Source organism: Ustilaginoidea virens, chromosome 3 (genome assembly GCF_000687475.1).
Source record: "Ustilaginoidea virens chromosome 3, complete sequence".
Taxonomy (NCBI): Eukaryota; Fungi; Ascomycota; class Sordariomycetes; order Hypocreales; family Clavicipitaceae; genus Ustilaginoidea; species Ustilaginoidea virens.
The window spans coordinates 4,328,732-4,341,653 of record NC_057318.1 but is presented as its reverse complement, the minus strand read 5'-3'; the positions used below and the strand labels follow the sequence as shown (position 1 = coordinate 4,341,653).

General features: G+C 56.2%; 3 protein-coding genes across 3 annotated transcripts; 2 read left to right on the top strand and 1 right to left on the bottom strand.

Annotated features, from left to right (window-relative positions):
• Window positions 1-232: 232 nt before the first annotated feature.
• UV8b_04069 (uncharacterized protein) lies at window positions 233-1,400 on the top strand (the record flags this gene model as incomplete). The annotated part of the gene is made up of 8 exons (XM_043141567.1): window positions 233-261; window positions 377-408; window positions 474-500; window positions 567-646; window positions 708-730; window positions 813-841; window positions 900-1,157; window positions 1,219-1,400. 8 exons carry the CDS (start codon window positions 233-235, stop codon window positions 1,398-1,400), a joined length of 660 nt encoding a protein of 219 aa, XP_042997501.1.
• A 1,071-nt stretch (window positions 1,401-2,471) lies between these two features.
• On the bottom strand, window positions 2,472-3,539 carry UV8b_04068 (uncharacterized protein; the record flags this gene model as incomplete). The annotated part of the gene is made up of 1 exon (XM_043141566.1): window positions 2,472-3,539. The coding sequence occupies one exon, from the start codon at window positions 3,537-3,539 to the stop codon at window positions 2,472-2,474; it is 1,068 nt and encodes a 355-aa protein (XP_042997500.1).
• A 6,507-nt stretch (window positions 3,540-10,046) lies between these two features.
• Window positions 10,047-11,615, top strand: UV8b_04067 (uncharacterized protein; the record flags this gene model as incomplete). Its single annotated transcript, XM_043141565.1, has 1 exon — window positions 10,047-11,615. One exon carries the CDS (start codon window positions 10,047-10,049, stop codon window positions 11,613-11,615), a length of 1,569 nt encoding a protein of 522 aa, XP_042997499.1.
• Between the last annotated feature and the right edge of the window lie 1,307 nt (window positions 11,616-12,922).

Here is a 12,922-nt window from a genome sequence, read left to right as displayed (position 1 = left end):
CGTGCAACCCATTTCGCATCATCATTACCATATTCGCAACTGTCGCGTTTGATCCATCCGACTTGCTTGCGTGAGACCACTTCAGCGCACCAGCACCAGCACCAGCACCAGCACCAGCACCACGCCCTGTCTGTCCTATCCGCTACTTGGCACGAGACTTTATCGTTGCAGCTCACGCCTCGCCTCGCCTCTGCGCCCATCAGCCCCCTGCGGGTCCCTCTTCATATCAACCATGGCGCCGAGAAGTCATGTTCCCGCGAGGTATGCCCACACACAGACTCTCTCATCGGGGCCGCTACCAATCTCCTATTCCTGTTCGCTACCTGGGTGGATTTACGTGATGCTGATGTTTTTCTTTTTCTCCACTCGCTTGCAGTCGTGAGCTTCATGTGGTAGTTCTTGGCGCAGGTTTGTTCCTTCCAGCTTGCCTCGATTTGAACATGTCTTCCGCTCACACCAGCCGCTTCATGCAGGTGGAGTAGGTAAAAGCTGTTTGACCGGTGAGTTTCAAGGCTGCCTCCCCGAGGCAAAGCTTCAAAGCTTCAAAGCTTCTCACACCGTGGTAGCGCAATTTGTCCATAACGAGTGGATCGAAAGCTACGATCCCACAATCGAGGATTCCTATCGAACACAGGTCCAAGTAGATGTGAGTGGTTTGCTGGGCCGCAAGGCAACTCGTTACAATACTGACAAGCTTGGTTGGGCAGGGCCGCCAGGTGGTTTTGGAGATGTGAGTGCCGAGCCATGGCATGTATTCCTCGACCCAGCCCGAGAACTGTGCGCTGACCGGCTCCCCCAAAAAAAATTGGTAGACTGGATACAGCAGGAACAGAGCAATTCGGTAAGCTTGGCTGATGCCCGCTTCTCTCACCCACTTTTGATCAGCTAACAGACCAAAGTCGCCATGAGAGACCTGTACATGAAGACTGGGCAAGGGTTTCTTCTCGTCTTCAGCATCACATCACCTTCTTCCTTGAACGAGCTGGCTGGTCTGCGAGAAGAGATTATTCGCATCAAGGATGACGAAAATATCCCCATGGTCATCGTTGGCAACAAGTCAGATTTGGAAGAAAGCCGCGTCGTGAAGCGGGCCAAGGCGTTTTCGATAGCACAACGTTGGGGGGCACCATACTATGAGTCTAGTGCCAGAACTCGAAGTGCGCCACCCTCGAGCATTCATCTGAAACGTGCTGAGCAGCAGACTAACCCGTTGTGAAGCAAACGTTGACGAAGTGTTCCTCGATCTGTGCGGGCAAATGCTTCGAAAAGACGACGACTATCTGGCATCCATTGAGACGGATGCAAAGGGGTCCAAATTCGATGCTTTTCGCGGCGGAAGCAAGCAAAAACGACGATTGAAACTTCGAGACAAAGACAACCCCAGATGCGTCATTCTGTAGGTTGGTGGTCTTGCGGGATGGGATGGGATGGGATGGGATGGGATGGATGGGATGGATGGGATGGTGCTTGGTTTTTTCGGCATGCTGGAGGAGCTTTCATCAGGCATCGCGCGGTTTCTTCCTCTGGTGACTTTCCTTTCCTTTTTCTTTTTTCGGGAAGAGGAAAGGGCAGGGTTTTCATATTCTTCAAAGGACAAGCAGCATTGCGCGAGGAGAGAGAGCGACGCTGGGGAGAAGAAGCGACGCCATGGGCTATGAGACATTTCTTTGACCGGGGCTCTTTTTCTTTTTTTCCTTTCTTCCTTCTTCTCTTTCTCCTTCTCATTCCTTCTGCCTATAAAATCAAGCCCACAAAGTCTAGCGGCACGGCGATCGTGGAGCAGTCCGCCCTGCCCAATCTACATATCTCAGAGGCAAGCAAGAGACCAAGGGTGGGGAACGGGGCACGAGTCGTACGGCAGCTGCTCCACACTGCCCCCTTTCCCGGCTCCGAGGTCATTCTCGGCGGACGCGCCCGATAGCTATGGGCCCGCGTGGATGGGGATGAAGCCAAGACGACGACGGGTGGTTGTTGCGGTAAGACGAGGCCCGGGGGCGATGCTACATACAGCGCACGGCGTAGCTAGCTGAACAGATAGGGAGACGGGCGTGCGCGCAGGCAGCATACGCGGTTGTCGTGTCTGGGCACGAGATGGATGTGTTTCTTTCTTCTTTTTTTCTTTTTTCTTTCTTCTTTTTTTGCTACGAGCGAGTGAGTGTCTGGTTGGACATGTTATGCTGTGCGGCTGGCAGAAGCGATGGGGGACGTTGATTCCTGGGCGCGTAGACATGTGCACGGAACATGGCATGACGCAGGGGTGAAGACGCAGAATCGTAGACAGCACGTAGAAGTCAAGACGCAGAATGTACATGACGTCGGGTGAAACGAGATTTTTATACACAGTCGAAGCGCTCAGCGGGCATGCCCGAAACAGAGATACATCCGACAAGGGGGGGAACGAACAGAATTCCATGATTGCCGCCTCCTTTTTTTTGTTCCTTCTCGTCATGGGGGGAGGGGGGGGGGAGGTTTCAGCTCCCCAACAGCTTGCGGCAGACGTCTACAAGCCATCCCAGAACGCCGCGAAGCTGCGTCACGGCGTTCATGCAGCGAATGTAGCGGCGCGTAAAGGCGTCGACCTCTTCGTAATCGTGGGCGTACACCTCCCACGCGGCCCTGCCCTGGCCGGCGCCTTCGTGCGGCGCGACAGGAAGCTCCCCCGGGGGTGCGTGGCGCAGACGGGGCCCGACGGCCAAGCAGCGACCCGAGATGGACTCGTCGGCAACAAGGCGCGTGGCGGCGTCGACCACGTCGGCGACGGTGGCGCCGCCAGCCGTGCCGGCCAAAAAGGCAATGTCCGCAGCCTTGGGCAGCATGCGGCTCCGCTCGACAAAGTACGGGGCCAGCATGTTGACGCGCACGCCGCGGTGGTGCAGGGGCGCCGTCATGCGCAGCGAGCGGAAGAGGCCGCAGACGGCGTGCTTGGACATGGTGTAATGGGCCTGCCCGGCCAGCGGGTATATCGAGGCGACGGAGCCGACGAGCAGGAGGCACCTGTCGCGCTTGTCGCGCGCGGCATTCGGGGAGGAGGAGAAGTGGGACAGGGCGAGGTGGGTGGTGTAAATGACGCCGGTGACGTTGACGTCGATGGTCTTGGTGGACGGCTTGGGAAGCTTGCCGCCGTCGCGCGGGGGGCGGGGGTTCTCGAAGGCGAAGCTGTCGGATGCCTGGATGATGCCGGCGTTGGGGACGACAATGTCGACGGTGGACGAGGGCGACGAGCGGACGGCCGCTTCAAAGAGCCGGGTTTGGTCGTCCCAGCTGGTCACGTCGCAGTGGACGTGGGCAAAGGCGCGCGACGGGTAGAGGGAGCGCAAGTCGGCGACGAGGGCTTCGCCAGCGCGGTCGTCGACGTCGCCGATGATGATGTTGGCGCCGCGGGATGCCCACGCGCGCACCATGTGGGAGCCCAGGCCGTTGGCTCCGCCGGTGACGAGGATTGTCTTGTTGTCCATGGTGGATGCATCGTAGGGCTGCGAGACGTCGACGGGGGGGGATTGCTTGATGGTGGCGGTCATGTCCCACGGATTGGCGGCCATTGTTTGAGCCAGCGACGACGAAGCCTGGTATTCAGGCTTCTCGTTTTCGTTGCTTATGCGGTTCGGTTCGGTTCGGTTCGGTCAGGTCAGGTCAGGTCAGGTCAGGTCAGGTCAGTAGCAGCCGAGCGTGTTTCGAGGTGGGATTCTTCGGAGTCGAGCAGCTCAGCTCGTCGGCTCAGCTCAGCTCAGCCCAAGCCGAGGCGGCGGGCTCGGTTGGTGTGTGGGACATGGGCTGATGACTTGCTGCAGAAGAGGAGAAGAAGAAGAAGAAGAAGAAGACGAAGAAGAAAAAGACGATCAAGAGGAACAAGAGCAAGATACTACCCTGGAGATTTCACCGGTCGGGCGCTGTTTTTACATTTGGTCAGTTTTTCGTCTTTTTATAATTAAATAAAAGCACGTAGAGACTCTAGAGCTGGGCAACGTCGTGTCCGATTGGTCAGTCCGACTAGATATGTCTGTGCCCTAACTCCGTACGCCAGAGCCCGTACTCGGTGCCTTGAACAGACGAGAGGCTGCCATGCCATGGTTTCCGCAAGGACAAACCATTGAAACGGAACTGATGGATATTCTGCCTCGTCTTGTGACTTTTTGCGGAGTAGAATGCCGCACAAAGCCAACTTGCTACGCACCCTGAATCCCTGGCGGGGGTGGGGGAAGGGGGGGGGGGGGTGGACAGAATCCGAGTGCATGGATTCACGACGTGGATCGCAATGGAATAAATGCCAAGACCAAGCTTGGCAGTGGCACGTACCTGCCTTAGTGGCAGTCAGGAGGCAGGAGGCAGGAGGCAGGAGGGGAGCAGGCAGCAGGCAGGAAGGACTGATGTCAGCAATAGCAATCAGCACTCAGCAATGGCTGGTCGGTTGGACCAGACTCGGTCCATGCTTCAGGACGGCCGTAAAGTGACTGTTTGGCTCCACTCCACAACTGCACCACGTCGCCGGGCTGGACTCTGAAAGCACACGTATCTCTGTCGAGCACAACGTACCGCAGTGCGTATAGTTGAGGTCCCCAAGGTACCTACCCCTGTGGTACCGGGTAGCCGCTGCCAATGCCAAATGCTGCCAAAAGCTCATTGCACCTTGGCAACATGGCGGCAAGGCTGATGATCAGTCCATCCGTCCATCAATCCGCGCTAGTCAGCCCTCACTCCACGCGGGAAGAACCGGATCACGGTCACTTGTTCAAGGGTTCTCCAGACCAAGTACCTTGAGTATTGTCCCCTTCGGGAATCTTCCCCCCTCTCTTGGTCCGGGTGGAGGGGTTTCTGGTCTTCTTTCACTTCTTCACCCCGTGGCATGGACAAGGTTATGTCTGCAGCAGCCTGGGGTCATGGATGGGTCAATGGAGGCCGGCCCGGTCCAAGATGCTTGTTTGGCTGTGTGGGGCTCGCATCGAGGCAAGAATTCGTGGTTGCCCGTGGCCCTTGGTTGCCTTGATACCAGACCGATCCCTTCTCACCAACCCTCCCTCTTACCCGCCTCGGGGGGGGGGGGGATGTAGATTGTGGGCACCGGAAAGCTGATAGCTTTGAATCTTTGCTCCATCAGTATTCTGTAAGCAACGGGGTCCTTGTTGACTTGCACGTGCCAAGGAAAGTCCCTTGGCGATTCCCAAAAAGGTTGTCACATGAAACACCCTCACTTTTTAGAGTTTGGTGTGAGCGCTCTATATCCACGCGGCTGGTGCTTTCCCCCTTTCTTCGCTGTTTCTTTTTTCTTATTCTTCGTCCCTTTTTCGTCTTTTATTTTTTTTTTGGCCTTTTATGGAGCACGCCAGCCAAACAGTCCGGCTGAAAGAGAAAAAAAGGAATGGAGGGAAAAACTGGGGTGTTGGCTTCTGCGATGGCCTCCCCACACGACGGACAGCGGGTGAGCGGGTGAGCGGGGCGGACGTGACGAGGCAAGTCCATCGGGGGGGGGGGTGGGAACGTGAAAAGGGAAGCATAAACGAGGGCTCGGGGGGCATCGTCAATATCATGCCACCGCATGGCATCGCCGGGATAAAAAAAAAAACCTTAAAAAAAACCCAAAAAAAAAAAAAGAGAGAAGAAGAAGAAGAAAGGAAAAAAGAGTAAAAACAGGCATTGAGAGGAGCAAGCAGGAGCAGCAGTGGGAGGTGGGCTGTGTACACTGTGAAAAACGCACTGTGGTCGACCACCAACCCCACGCCTCACCACACCACAGCCCAAATCCTTATCTTCCTATCTGTACAGAGTAGGTGCCTAGGTACCTAGGTACCTACATACCACGCATCAAGGTCTCTGGTCCGCATGTCTGGCGCGATGCTGGTTCAAGGGAAGTGGAACGAACAGCTTACCTTGCAGACTGGTGGCCCATGTTGATCCTACGCTGTGGTACTCGACTTGCTTCACTCTTCTCCGTTTCTTCTTCTTCTTCTTCTTCCTCTTTTTTTTTTTTTTTTTTTGGGTCCCCTTTTTCCGAGTGGGCGTGAGGGGCGCCACTTCTCCTGGGCTGTAAGCACGGAAGCCACAGACAGTCATTGTGACGCTCACCTGGACGGGACCCATGTTTGGTTTCAAGTGTTGGATGAGGGCGGCGCGTTGGATTCGGCGTGTACGTTGCACTGTACGCACACCGTACGGGGATCGGATACCACGCAGCTAAGCCCTATCCAAATAACGTACATGTCGTCGCCCACAGGCCTGGAATGCCTTGCGCGTGCGTAGCATGTACCCCAGGTCCCCATATCCCCATATACCAGGTTCCCAGGTTCCCACATGCAACTTCCAAGGCATCTGGTAGGTCTCACAAGCAGGCGGCCTTGGCCCCGCTGCTGACTCAGCAGCATTGGCCCCGCCATGGGATAGGGTTAGTAGGGCTCTAGAAGATGACCCCATGGGTTTGTTGCCCTCTGAACAGGAACTCAAAAGGTTGTTTTGCATGGACAAGCAATTTTTAGATACCTGTTGAAATGATGGGGCTTCCTTGGCAGGTTATTTATAGATGAGATGCTGGCTGGGCGCGGATGCTACGAGCGGGATTTTCGCCGTGTTTGGTTCCAGGGCACATTTTGGGTCCAATCAAGTGACGGCGCCGTCGCACGGCCTGATTTCCGGCGAGAGCAGGTAGTCCGCAGTCCGTGGTCCGTAGTCCGCAGTTCGTAGTCCGTACTCGGTAGCCAGATGCAGTCTGCAGTGTCCTCTGCTGGTTATTTCATTCCGGAGATCCAACGTATCGACCCGGTTTACGGATACGGAGTGTGCTGCAGCTAATCATAATCATAACCACCTTCTCACCTGCAAAGAAGTCGAGGCCACGGGGCTTGGCTGCAGAGGGGAAGCATGGTGGTTGGCCGTAGTATGCACCTACCTCCCTACCTTAGGTACCTACCTACCTACCTTAGGTACCTAGGTACCTAGGTAGGTATCCAAGCAGAGTAGGATACTCCTTTAGCGAGTAGCAAGTACCGGCAGCTCTTTCCAAGTCGCCTTGTTTATGAGCTTTTGGCAGGAGGGAGGGCAGGCTAGTCCAATGCGCTCATGCTCCGATTGGCGGGCTGCAAGGAAGCGGGGCTGAGCGCCTGGTGCGTGGCTGGGCTGGCCCCAAACCCAAGGTGCCCTCTCACCTCACCCAAATAAGAAGATAGAAGAAAGCATCTTTGGGTGATAAAGCGCAGTGGCGCATCTCCTGAATTTTCTTGGGGTCGTGATACCACCCCCTAGTGTATTTAAATAACACTAATAGTTATTTTTTCTGCTCTCTTTGAACCGGGCCAAGTGCCATGTAAGCACCATACGTTGTCAGCGAAGGCGGGCGGGTGTGTGTCTGTCGTTCTGTCTGCCTGCCAGTCTGCCTGTCGGCCGGTCTGTCTCTGCTGGCCAGTTGCTGGCAGTGACCGCGGCATGCTGGGGCATGTTGGTTTGCCCCGATGGCCGCCGCCCCCAAGGCCCCTCCCTCCTTCATGTTCCTTGCTTGCCCGCCCGCTCACCCACCCACCAAAGCGCCAGCATCATCGCTCAGCAGTTGCCGCTCGCTCGCCCTTGCTGCCTGTCCACTGTCCACTGTCCAGGACTCCAATGTCTGCCATCACCTTGGGATGCGCATCGCATGCAATATTACGTTCAGAGTTGTACAAAACTTCCAGGTAGCTACATGTATGCATTTCTCTTCAGCACTTGGTGGTCTCGACGTCCGTACCAGCTCATGCCTTACGTACCTAACCTATCTACAGTAGGTACTGTAAGAAACTCGCCGTCACGCCTCTAGTCTCGCCCGCTCGGGACATGAACAAGTCTCAGCAGACAGGACGACAGGACGACTCAGCACCGTCAATGATGCTGACGGCCGACCAACGGCAACCAGACTTTTGACCAGACCAGATTCTGCGGCTCAGGAAGCAGCGGGCTTGCTGATGCTCCAGCCAGCATCCAAAGTGTCTCATGACATGCATGATGATGCCCAGCCGCCCGCCCCTCTTCCGTCTGCGTGGCCTGCGTGGCTGCCCTGGCTGCCCTGACTGCCTTGCCCTGGCTTCCCTTGCTTCCCTTGCTTCCCTTGCTTCCCCGGGCTTCCCTGAGCCAGCTCCCTCGACGCGACCAGTTCGATCGACAACCCTTCCCCCTCGACTTGGGGAGTTTTGGGCTGTGCCATCACCACCATTTGCATCCACCGTTTACTGCTCAACTCCCCTGTCCCTGTCCCTGTCCCTGTCCCTGTCCCAACGAGCTTGCTTCAATGTTATATCCGTTAGCCGCCGTGCTGGGATTTTGCGATTCGGGGACGACAATTACTTGCGACTTCCCTCGTCGTGCAACAAACAACTTGGACGCCACCCCCCCCCCCCCCCCCCTCCCCCAAGCAATCAACCCACCAACCTAGCAACCAAACCATCCCACCATCCCACCATCCCACCAAGTCTAAAACCAAGTCCCAAGTCCGCGACCCATGAGGGCGGCGGCGGCTTGGATCCAGGGTACGTCCGTAGTCCGTACGGACGAGACACGGCATATCCTGTGGCCGTGTGTCTGTGGGCCACGGTGGGCAGCAGGTACCAGGTACTACCAGCATATTACAGAGGTACCTAAGCTACTAGGCCCCGGTCCAATCATTCATGTCTATCAGTAGTCTGGTTAGGAGGTATTGGCTGCTTGCACAGGTACTCTAGAGCCTGTACTCGGCTCATAGGTACTCCTCTACCCACGTCCTTACTGAATCCGTCCTCACCTTGTCACGTTCGCTACCGCCTGGCCTTGGGAGGTACCTACCTCCTAGGCAGGTAACTAGCAAACGCCACGCCCCCCTCCTTCCTCCCCGTCAACCACCGCGCCCCTTCCCCCCTCCCCCCCTCCCCCCCCACCCCCTTTAGCCCCGTTCCAGCCCGAGTTTCCCCAAAAGCCCATGGCCATAGACGCCCCCCATGCAGCATGCGGCCTGCGGCATGCAGGACCAAGACACACCCCCCCCGTGCCAGTCCGAACTTACGATGAGTGGGAGTGGGAGTGGGAGTGGGAGTGGGAGTGGGAGAGAGCCACCCACCCACCCACCTGTTTCCCTCCTGCCGACTCAACTCTGCTCCTGCCTGCGCCTGCGCCGTCTCTTGCGCTTGCACCTGCGTGCGCCGCCTCCCCGGCCGCACGTCCTCGTCCAAGTTGCTTATTCCCCCCATTTTCGCATTCTCATTCTCCGATTCTCCGCCGCTCCCATCATTATTCTTTGTTACTTTCGCAATCCCCTCCCCTCACCTGCCCTGCCGCGCAATCGCATTTCTTAGTTCGCGCATGCTTCGACTTTTCTGACCCGACTACGCGTCAAAGGCCCCGTTACTTGAAACTATAGAGTTGTCCCTCGGTGGAAAACGCGCCCTACGTTACGTTGCCATCTGACCGGTGAACGCGACCGAAACAAACATCTGCCCAGCAATTCGCGACAACAAACACACTGGCCGTCCCCCTTCTCGCGCTCGTCCTCTTTCCAATACACGATCAGCGCGCTTCTGCTTGCCCCTCCCCTTTCAAGCCTGCTTGCTAAGTCGGAGCCGTCAGTTTTCGCCGCATTTCCCACCACCGTACTCTCTCCCAACCGGCGCATTCAATCGTTCCTGCAACAGGCGCTCGCACCCTGTGCGAAGGAGCTCGTTTTCGGCTTCAACGCACCATCTGCGTGTGCATCTGTCACCACGTTCTCACTCCCCTCGGGGGGCCGTTTATTCGCCGTTACTGCATCGATAGAAAAGCCTTAGCAACACAAGCGGTGTCGACCAAGGCATTTTCGAGCATCTCCGTCGACCTTCTTTTCTCTTCTGCCGAGCCTCGTCGAGACGTTTTCCTTCTTTTTTCTTCTTCTTCTCTCCCCCCCCCCAACACCAGTTCGAGACATTGCAAGTGTGGATTTTGTTCAAGACCGAGCGCTCATGGCAATGAATACTGAGCCTAGTGCAACCTCTCAGCATCCCGTCGCGACCAGTGTCGCGCCCTCGAAGCCACAGCATTCCAATCGTGCCAGCCCCTTCCCAGCAGCCACGACAACATCTGACAAGCCCACCATGGCGGCCGCTTCCAGCTTTATGCCGTCGGCTCAAGCCTTTCGACCCTCACCTTCGGCCCAGTCGCCCTATCCGCTCAACATGTCGACCGCCCATCTCTTCGAGCGCGAACCCACCAAGCCTGTCGGCACCCCGTTTGCAAGCACGCCAACTTGCATGGTTCGAGTTCTCATTCGCCGTCTGCCACTCAACACATCGGAAGAATCACTTCGTCTGATGGTTGTTTGGTCCAAGGAACTGTCTGACGTCGAGCTGCTTCCGGTTGAAAAATCGGAAGATGAAGGCTTTCGGTCCGCTCTCCTTCGGTTCCGCACCATGGCTGCGGCAGTGGAAGTCAAGCAGATGCTTGACGGTAGATCCAACATATCCAAAGACGCCGAAATGATTGTGGAAGTACTGCCAAACAGCCCGCCCACGGCGAGGCGGCATACTACCGATCAAACGGCCGCCGCCGCCGTCGCTTCCTCTACAGCGTCATCCGCGTTGGCAGCCTCTCGACAAGCGGCGCGTTTCAATGGTTTCCAAGCGCTGGACAACAGCATATCTCCCACGTCCAATGGACCCTTTCCCGCTCACGAGTTTATCCATCCCGAGGCCAACTCTCACTACCAGAACATCTTCTCATCTCAGTCACCAATTGGCAACCATTTAAGCGAACGTCCGAGGATATCGGGCAAGTCGCTCATCAGCAGCGACTTTGGCGACGATGACGAGACCAGCGACTTGCTAAAAGATCCGGTTGCCTATGCAGAGAGCGGAGCCACGTCGCAACGCCGCGCCACGGCTCCTCAACTCCCCATCAGCCGCATGGCAGGTCTGTCCCTGGGCGCGAATCATCCGCCGGGCCCTGCGTCGCTGCCGCCGTACATGAGTCCGCTGCCGCCGGCCAACGCCCCGGGGCCGGGGCTCGGATACTCTGCCAACAACCACGGCTATCCGCGACACACCTTTCCTCCGGTGAACCCGGCGGATCAGAACCCGCCCTGCAACACTCTGTACGTCGGCAACCTGCCGCTGGACACATCCGAGGAGGAGCTCAAGGCCATGTTTTCCAAGCAAAGGGGCTACAAACGGCTCTGCTTCCGCACCAAGCAAAACGGGCCAATGTGCTTTGTGGAGTTTGAGGACGTATCGTTTGCCACCAAGGCTCTGCATGAACTCTACGGCCAGCCGCTCCACAACAGCGTCAAGGGTGGCATACGCTTGAGCTTCTCCAAGAACCCGCTGGGTGTACGCTCTGGGCAAGCTCCCAGCCAGGGTGCCAACAACGCCATGGGGGCCATGAGCGGCATGATGGCCGGTGGCAGCAGCAACTCTTTTCCTCCCCACGGGCCGCCCCCGGGTTTGGCTGCACCTCCCGGCCTTGGAAGCATCCACGGTAGTTACAGTGTTGCTTCGTCCATGAACACGGGTGGGAATCGGCCGTATAACAATGCCATGAACGGCCTTGCTGGCGGGCCCAGCCACCCGTGGAGCAACTCCAACCTGAACAGCAGCGTTGCCGCGGGGCCCAACGGAGGAATGACCAATAACTCGTCTTATTTCCCGAGACACATGATGGGACGCTAAGCTAAGTCGAGACGGGGCTGCAGCGTTTTTCATCTTTTTTTCGTTTTTTGGTCGTCGGGTTGAAGACTGCGCCGGGCATCATTGCGGGTTGTTTTAGTCACAGCAGCGCGTCGAAACACAGTCCGAGTTTTATCTCTCGCCTTTATTTCGGGTTCTGGTAATTCTTTGCGGGAGTCCATTCCCAATTTCACGAGCCTTTGCGCATCCAGGGCTGCAAGTCGGATTTTGTGCGATTCTGTCATTTACAATCGATGTGTTACACACCCACCCACACCCACACCCACACACACACAGACACACACTGACACACACACAAAACAAAAAAAAAAAGGGAGCGAGAGAGAGAGAGAGAGAGAGAAATCATGGCTATCGAGACGAAAAAGTTGGACTTGGGGCTCACGACGGGGTCAAGGCTTGGATTCGCTGCATTACGGAACACAGGACGCATCTGTCGTCACGGCAATAAAACGAAAAATCGGACAAGGCCGGCATGGTGCGCAAAAACACACGGAACCAAGGAGCGCGTGGAAAAGGGCCAGGCAAACAGGGCGACCTTTTTGCATTTGCATTGAGCGCGTCAAAAGGCGAAAAACTTGCCTGTACATGTTCTGTTTTAGCATTGCGGCTGCTCTCGACCTTTTTCCTGGGGGGAAGGGAAAAGACGGAAAGGAAGATGCATCAGGAAAAAGAATCGTCTGGCATGGGTCATTATCGGTTGCATCTTTCTGCTTATTCTCTATATGCGACTCTTTTTCTTTTCTTTTCTTTTCTTTTCTTTCTTTTCCTTTCTTTTCTTTTTTTTTTCGATCTTTCCTTTTCTTGTTTGGCTCTTCTCGCTCGTCTTTTTTTGGGCTGTTCGGCTTGGATGGAATGCATGGCGCACAACTCGGCATAGTCAAGAGCAGGTTTTGGTTGGAAAGTCTAGTCTCCTGGGGTCCAAGGGCGCAGAGAACGTGGTGACAGGCTGGGCGATTGGAGGACTCGAAACTGGCGACCATTGGAAAGTCGGGTGTTGGGGATGGTTCTCTTTGTTCTCCTGGTTCTCCTGGTTCTCTTTGTTCTCCTGGTTCTCTTTGTTCTCCTGGTTCTCCTGGTTCTCCTGGTTCTCCTGGTTCGCCTGGTTCGCCTGGTTCGCCTGGGTTCTCTTTGGGCGTATTTTCTGTACAACTTTTGGGGACTCACATCATGGACCACTCCAAGAGGGCTTTGCTTTGCTTTGCTTTGCTTTGCTTTGCTTTGCTTTGACAAGACACGGCGTTGCATCACACGGAAGTCGAAATGGTTTGCAGCGCGCAAGTTTTGCGGCT